Source organism: Ischnura elegans, chromosome 3 (assembly GCF_921293095.1).
Source record: "Ischnura elegans chromosome 3, ioIscEleg1.1, whole genome shotgun sequence".
Taxonomy (NCBI): Eukaryota; Metazoa; Arthropoda; class Insecta; order Odonata; family Coenagrionidae; genus Ischnura; species Ischnura elegans.
This window is the reverse complement of record NC_060248.1, coordinates 105,334,904-105,343,552: the sequence shown is the minus strand read 5'-3', so window position 1 is coordinate 105,343,552 and position 8,649 is coordinate 105,334,904. Positions and strand designations below refer to the sequence as shown.

At 37.1% G+C, this 8,649-nt stretch overlaps 1 protein-coding gene across 5 annotated transcripts in view; it reads right to left on the bottom strand.

The window, feature by feature from the left end:
• Positions 1-344: 344 nt before the first annotated feature.
• Positions 345-8,649, bottom strand: part of LOC124156306 (probable JmjC domain-containing histone demethylation protein 2C) — a 622,610-nt gene continuing 614,305 nt past the window's right edge. For 4 of the 5 annotated variants that reach the window (XM_046530772.1, XM_046530773.1, XM_046530775.1 and 1 more), the window contains 9 exons: positions 8,440-8,590; positions 7,507-7,637; positions 7,152-7,400; positions 6,616-6,819; positions 5,597-6,112; positions 5,168-5,451; positions 4,353-4,606; positions 3,823-4,139; positions 345-2,781 (listed from right to left, as the gene is read on the bottom strand). In XM_046530772.1, the coding sequence (XP_046386728.1) occupies positions 2,446-2,781; positions 3,823-4,139; positions 4,353-4,606; positions 5,168-5,451; positions 5,597-6,112; positions 6,616-6,819; positions 7,152-7,400; positions 7,507-7,637; positions 8,440-8,590 (2,442 nt within the window). In that variant the 3' untranslated portion in view covers positions 345-2,445. The remainder of the gene's footprint in view (positions 2,782-3,822; positions 4,140-4,352; positions 4,607-5,167; positions 5,452-5,596; positions 6,113-6,615; positions 6,820-7,151; positions 7,401-7,506; positions 7,638-8,439; positions 8,591-8,649) is intronic. The other variant, XM_046530774.1, reaches the window with a different exon arrangement.

The following is an 8,649-nucleotide window of genomic DNA, read 5'->3' as shown; positions in this document are numbered from 1 at the left end:
ATTAGAAATTGTATTTCCAATAAATTCCATCCTCACAAAAGCAGGCCTCACCTTTTGATTACTGCAGTCATTTAAGTATGCTTAATTTCATTCTGGTACTAAAAGAGAGTTTCCCAACATCTGATCAAAGATATATTTTGAAGGCCCCAAACCATCAACTGTATCTGTTTAAGTAAATTTGAACAATGAAAACAGGAAAATTGATTGGGAGTACCTACGTGAGAATGGGCTTACCCTTCAGCAGTGACGAATCATGGATCTCAAGCCTAAATATTTTTTTTCCAACAATCATACTATTGCCATGAGTAACTTCCACATGGTAAATATAATAAGTACGATAAACATTACTAAAACAATGGAATGTTTATTAACAATGCTCAATGAGTCAATTACTGGGTTGTATAAAAGACACTTGTTTATAATATAAACGTTTTCTTATTCAAACTTAGATCTTCACATATACACAGTACAAAAAATGATCACCAACTCTTTCATTGGATTTCAGAAACATCAATATAACCGTACTGTACAAATACTTAAAATGCTGACAGCATTCAAATGGAGTGGAATACCCCCAACCACACATTTAGGATTAAAATGACAATGTACAACACAATCTAGAACCAGTTCACAGAGCTTAATAAATTACAGGCCCTTGCTTAGAGGATAGTTCCTAAAAGCAAGGTTCTTCACAGTAGGACGTCTTCTAAAAATGCAGAACAACACCCACAGCCCATACTCGAGAAACAGAAGGAAAATTTAGAACCATGCAAAAAGAATTAAAACATTGTCTCTCTTCTCTCTCTGGTACCAAAAGAATACTTCTAAATGAAGTACTCCATTTACTGCGGTTATATGACTCAAAAGAAATGCTGATGCAAGTGTACCCCTCTGAAAAGAGCATATTCTTTTTTGTGAAATGCACACCATGGCCAGTTAGGGCAACAAACGAAATCAGCTTGCAAGCGACTCGGGTTGGGAGTGACACGATTTGTGAAACATAGGGATTACTTGTCACCCCTTGTCCTCCAAACACACTAAAACAAATACAGCACAAATATCCACTGGCATTATTATTAAGGGCTCCAGAGGTATGATTGAGCTGGTACAACTACTATGTACCAATGTGATACATTTTTCTCCTACGTCGTTGTAATATTTTTGCTGAGAAAGAGCTTGATAAACTGAGATCACAGAAAAATTTCACTGCTCAGAAGTCAGAACCAAAGTGGCAGTTATAATACTAATCATGCACGGAGGAACCTCCTAAAATAATTGGTTCCTTGTGCCTTTGGTTGAAACAAGAACTATGCTTTCAAGTTCATATAATAGCCGTTTCAATTAATCAAATAAAACAATTTATATACAGTAAAATGCAGGACTAACAGGAAACAGTGAAACTTGAATCACTTCCAGCCCTACACAAACATGAAGACTTCTTCAAATTCTCTAATTGGCACATACTTAAATAGCACAGTTGGTTTGTATCAAAGAAACCTAGAGGAGTGAACAAAAAATTGGTTTATTATGTGCATAAGATTTCTCTCATAAAAATAGAGAAAAAATTGCATAATGTGATACAATGAGAATTGTCAATATATGCAGTTACATATTGCTGGCTCCCTTTTGTCTGTTGGACAATTCAGTCCTTGTGAGGCAATATGGAAAAACTAGCAAAATGCTTCCTTGGCTGTACCACTAAATTAATCACGGCACCGTCCATCCATATTTGTGCCACTAAAAAAATTGCACTTAGCTCTTCGAGCTGTAACAAGTCAGCATTTGAGATCATTAGCTTCATCCGCACAACAGCATACTGAGTACCAAAATATAAAAAGAAGATACCACACACATTTCCGTAGGTGGTCATAGTAGCAAAAAACAACTGCCCACAACACACTATAGAGTCTGTTTTGTTTAGATCACTAGACATTGTTGAAGGCAAAGAGATGGGATGTATAGACAGGCTATCCCTCACTCAACCTTAGCCCGAGTAATATAAATTGTTAAATATTAAGGGCACAACCATTAAGACTGCATTATGGCTCTGTGGGATCGAAATGCAGCATTTAAGCCACAGTCACTCCTGTCAATTATACTCCACTAAAAAATACACTGCCACACACAATCCGCTCATTCATTGAGAAACATGCACACAGCCCCAAACACACGCACACACACAGAAGGACTCCAAAAGAGTTAAATATGCTGCCACTCATTTTGGAGTCCAGACCAATCAGGAAGTCATCCAACCAGTGGGATAAGTCATTTCCTGCTGATCACTTTTAACAGCTTAATAACAAGAGCTGGGTTGAAGGAGAACGGTAGATGATTGTCATGGCGGCATCAGGTCGCCACACCTCACTTTGCACCTCGCTTGTAGCGCCCCATCGAGGAATGCAATGCAGCAACAAATGTATCATCACTCTAGCAGGAATCGTCAAGTCACGTGTCTGGCTTCTCCTCCTTTATGGTGACCTGGTTGCCCGAGGTCTCCTCACCATCACCAGATGCATTGGGAGTGCTCAAGGGTCCATCGTCAACACCTTCCTTCTCATCACCACCATTCTTCTCCTCCTCCGATTTGACATTCCCAAGCAGCACTGAGAGAGAGTCTTTCACAGCATGGTAAATTATATTTTTTATCTGTAATTTGTCTTCATGGTTGGTATGGGTGTCGGAGAGTTCACGAAATTCTTGGGTCAAGTGGAAGCAGTGAGACACATTTTCAGGAGAAACAAAGTCTTCTGCCACCTTGATGCAACTGTGCAAGTTTCTCACCTACGAATAGAGTTAAAAAACTTATAAGAGGTGGGGAATTAAAAAAAAATCAATTACATAATTATATTTTCTAAAAGAGTAAATAGTATGACTTATGGGTAGCAAGAGAAAAGTAAATGCTCAATCTATGTTATAAGTAAGGATTGACCAATTCAAAGTGTATAACTAAGTTTTGATTATACAGGACTAATGTTCCTTATAATCTCGTTCAGGCGTGTGACAGATGAACTGGGTATTAACCAACACTATACAACACTAGATAAAAAGAAATCCATCAAATGAGTTACTTATATCTCGATCTCTAATAAAAAACACACCCAATTTACAATATTTTAAATTATGTGGTGAATAAAAAAAATACCATGATAATTTACAACATACACCACATTTACGTTTCATAGGTGATCTATATTTTTGCTAACTTGGGCTTTTCACTACAATAAAACTGGCAAAAAAGGTAGTAAATTAAATTAGAGAGTCTCAGAATACCATAGATGCAGGTTTTAACTCCAAGGCTGAGTCATAGGCTGAAATTATGCCACAAAAATGCAAAATTTTTAAGGCAGCAAAAAATTACTCTCACAGCAGTCAGTCCTTAGATTCATCCACATACTTCCGACATGGATAAGAAGGCAACAAAGACAGCAGAAATTCCCAGTAATTATTTCTCAATCAACCAGGCAGTAAGCAGTTACGATGCAGCACAAAATTTGGCCACTTTTGGAGCACTATTTAGTGCACTAAATCAGTGCAGAGAAGGAAGTCTTTGACTAAAGAAGAAATGTGACTTTTATAGCTTTAACTTCCAAATACAATCAAAAATAAGAGTACACCCTAACTGAAAGCATACAGTCTAACAGTAAATTTATTTAAGGATAATGGACAGGCTTTCGACGTAATCAAACAACAAATGCTACCTTAAAAAAAAACGAATGAGTTCATGAAATGCAAAGAATTCGCAAGAATTTAAATGTAGTAAGCATATTTTGACATTGCACACTTTTTTAAAGAGAAGTTATAAAAAAAACAACTCAAACTAACCTGGTGGGGAGCACCAGCTGGAATAAATACAGCATCCCCGAGGCACTGCACTAATGCAAACCCTTCCACTCCATACTCTGTATAGAGTCTCTCACGTAACTTTCCATCAAGGTACCAGCTTTGGTCATGAATTGGATCATGGTGAGGTTCCAATCTGGCACCTTGCTCTATTGCAACTTTATTCAAGAGGTCTCTAATTCTGTCAGCATCACGAGCAGCATAAATATGCCACAAGGCACCAGGTACCATTCCCTTTTCTTTAACTCTGCGACGTGTAAGTATGTCACAGCCAGCTTCTTCTATCGCACGAAGGGCATCTGTTGAAAAAGACGAAATAAAATTTATCATCAGTGAATAACCAATATTGATCCGAGTTCCATTTGTAATATGCCATTATGCTATTTGACTCCAGGAAAACAATATTGTTGCTAAAATTAGAAAGGCCATAAATAATATGTACCACAAAAATGATGTATGCAACAAATTGCCAAAACTATGAAGAAGCATAAAAGAATATAGCTTTTCTCTACCTTTATTTTGGTCCTCTACATCAGTTGCATCCTGAGGTATGCCCACATAAACCATTACATTAACAGCATCTGATACATCAAGATGAAGGTTCGTTGTTCCCTTGGTCGGATGTGAAGTTGATCCATAGGCGTTGTACATCTTGGGCCCCAAGTCTGGGCGGACAAAGCACTCTGGCAACCTTGATGCAATGTTCAACCGTCCATTTCTATGAGTGTACTCCGTAAGAGGCAAGGCTTTCATGAGGTCAGCAAACCTAATAAGGCAATTCCAGAAAATTAAAACCCACTGGCTGATTTTCGCTAAAATAATATATTATCATTACAGTTTTATTCTATGGAAACAAAAATGCATGGTTAAACTTAAGAATTCGTCTGTACACTGTTGTACCACATTCAACATGAAAATACCAATAAGAAAAACTGATGTGAAAGCGAATGACGAGAGTAAGTACATTTTCCAAGTAGACTAAAACACTATTACTACACATTTACAGAAACTCAGAGAACGTTCAATTAAAATGCATGCAGTAACTACACAGGTAAGTTTGTTTTCAATAACTCTTCAACATTTAGAAGTGCATAAACACACAGGCTCTCACCTAAATCTTTCATAACCAACGAAATAGCTCTTAACGTACACTATACAAGTTACTTGCTCAAATTAACTTTAATTAGTGTACATATAAGTTTTCCACTCTATTTGCATGGATATAAAACCAATATTTATCACTTAAGCATTTCTGATAATCTGTCTCGGACTAGAGATCACTTACTTTTAACCTAACACTAATACAATTTATACACTATACGCTTACCTTGCAGGCAAGGTTTCCGCAAAGTCCTCGCCAGGTGGCCAATCTTTAAGCTTTAGAAGCATTGGCTGCCCTTTGTCGTCTCTAAGTCGCCGAGAGATAACCTCAAATCCTTCCCAAAATCGCCGCATTGGTTGATTTGGTACAATGTTCCCAGTAGTACAATTGATTAGATCATTTTTGTCATCGCCAAAATCTCTAGCAAAGGAATCTGGATGCCATAAGGTAGCATCTAAACTCTTTGTGACATCACTAACAATTACTGGTTGCCCTCGCTTCCACTGGTCCTGGAGAGTAACACAAACCTTAGTGAGATCTAGTACAATTACATTGTCAATTACAAACTAGCTAAATTATCAGTACAATAATTTGAAAATTATATTGACAATAGGGAAATACAGCTACTTTAGCACCCACTTTACATTTCCTTACTTGAAATATGCGGTAGTTGTTGGCGTTATTTGGATCATGAAGGTGCAGAAGCTTGCCGTCACATAGCCAGGAGTGAGGCACATCAGGGTACATAGCCATGCTCTCGGTGAGTGTCATTATACGGATGGGTAGTGGCTCCCTGCTCTGGAGTGAAAAGCGGCGAATGAAATGCTTAAGTTGTATCGGTGCGGCTGCTTCCTCCCCACTTCCATTGCCCTCCCCTTTGACAGTAGGATCTGTTTTCTCCCCAGCTACATCACGAATGGCAGAAGATATCACCTGGTCTAATGTGTCCATTGTATCTATACTATCTCCTGGTTCCAAACGAGATTTTTTGGTCGCAGGCGCAGCTGGAGATGAAGGCCTAGATCTAGGCTTCTGTGGTGATAGCGCTTGTTGAGCAGGAGATGCTGGGCCACTGCTACCTCCAGTTGCATTTGATGGCCTAATTAGTAGCTCACGAAGGGTTGAATAGTTCTCCTTATCATCCTCTGAATCACTACTACTGACCGAACCCTGAACAGAAATTAGAAGTCACAATTAATTATGTGGAAAAGATAAGAAAATGTTAAAAATAAATTAAGGTTGAATATAAATAATATGATTTTTTTTAAATATATAAATTTAGAATATGGTATTTAATTCATAAAAACGAGATGTGGACTCATCAAGGCTAGGAACTTAAAAAACACAGAAGAATCCAATATTATAATCCTCAAACATTTATTTTCCAACTGCTATGAGCATAGTTTACGTAGGTAGAGCACCAATAAAACATAAGCCCTTACTTTCGAACACTTACGTACAGCAGACTAAAAGTCAACTTAAGAGGGCCAAAAATTAATTTATGAAGGAAACTTAAGAAAAAAACATGGCATGTTATTCTTTCTTTGGGACGCATGAGAAACCACTGGAAATATGTACATTAGACACAATACCCCAGTTCCCGAAGGACATTATTTAGATGTACATTAGAGGTCACCAGAGGGTTCCCCTTCAACCTTCATGTCATAACTAACCTCACTCAGCTTTTTGTCTTCATTAGAAAGGGCAACATCAGCTAACCAATTAAGAGGAGAGTTCTTGCTTTCATCATCCCCTACCTCACTTCCCTTGGCACCGTTCTTCTTCAGGTTACTCTTCACTTCCTCCACTTCATCATTCTTCTCAGATTTCACAACACCGTTTAAGTTTTCACATTTTATAAGGTTCTTCAGCAAATCCTAAGAAGGAAATTTTTAAAAAATCAATCCAGGACAAAATACTGATGATCCTACTTTTAATTTCCTTCAACACAAAAATGTCTCTCGTGCTCACAGAAACATAATTTATACACACCACTATTAAAAAGAAAACTTATTTCTTCCTTCAGCGTCTTAATCCAAAAAATATTAACACTAACAATAACTGAAAAAGTCAAAGCGCATAAAGCCCTACATTCTATGTTACCATTTAAAAACAGCTAAACTGTTTAATTCCAAAAATTATTCATATTTACAATTGTGATACTAAGTAATTTCAAATCACTGATATCTTATCTGATGAATTAACTTACCTTGGCAATGCCATTAGCCCCCTTCTGCTCCTTGTTAGAAATGCAACGGCAATACTGTGAAATGCCCCACTGCTGCCGAACAGAATGGACCTGAGCACCCAAGTTAAGAAGGGCATCATCCGCAATTATCTGAGTGAGCATCAGCTTCTCTTGCTCGTGCGCCTGTCGGTTGGTGCAAAGAAGCCACGAAAAGTCATCGCGGTCCTTACCAGCCTCCTCCCAAATTTTGATGGTACCATTTTTCCGCCCCTGTTGATGATGTAAGAAAAAATGGTTATCCAATGGTTACCTTCCTTACCCAAACAAAAGCACTATCTAAATAACGTAAAAAAAACTAGCAACACTTTAAACTTACCTTGTAGCAATCGATGCACACCACAAATCCACATTTCCCACATGCCCAATGATAGTTGAACAGAGTAGTTTCACACACATCACACATCTCCCTCACTCCTTGTACCACTCGCTTCCACGCAATCGTCTTGTCTGTAGTATGAGAGAAAATATACATATGGTGAATAGCTATTCCACAAAAAATTTAAAAAAACTGATGCAATTAGCATTGCACTGTCACATCAGCCGGTTAAAAAGCTTCAAGCATCACACCATATCAGGATATTATTGTCATCACGTGCCAGGCAAAAACCATTCAAAAACCATTTCATCAATTTGAGTTAGGAAGATTTTAAAAAAAGTCCATGCAGATAAAAAAGTATACAAATGCAAACTTCTGAAATAAGTAATAAGGTTCTAAATTTGATCAGAAATTAAACCATTCACTAAAATTAGCCAAAAATTCCAAACTTTTCCTTTTCTATCTTTAGATTTTTGTCAAAAGAAAGAACTTCAACATAGTATTGAAGAATTTTATTTAGTTAAATGAAAAAAGAATCCTTGCTCAAAGGTTAATGAACAAGTGAAGAGCAAGACAATGAAATCAATTCCATCCATGTTCACTCTTTGTAAGAGATGCACTAAACGTCCTCCGAGGTAAGAGGCCTTACTAGTTAAAATGTAAGTCACACTCCAAGCAATACTCGGCAAGCAAGTAAACTATCAATAAATTCAATGTATTAAAATTAATTACTTGCAGAGTGATTATTTGCTACCAGACTACTTCAGAAACACACAAGCCACAATGGGTGGTAAAACACAGATATATTAATTAGATTGCTTAGATTTTAATACTAACTATTATGATATTCTTACATTTAAAAAAATCAAAAAGATACATGGTTTCTGATACACTTGTTGAAATTTATAGATAAGAAATAAAAAGTGTTCAAACCTTCAGACATGTGCAAAGAAATGGCATCTTTTTCTTGCTCAACCAAGTCACAAAATTGGTCTCCAACCTGGGACAGAAGAAACCTAGACATTTCAATATCTAAATCTTCGGGAGGATTATCACTCTGAGGTAACCACAATTTCAGGTCATCCTAAAAAAAAAACAAATACATGAGAATATGACAATAAAAACAACACGATTAAGAGCAAG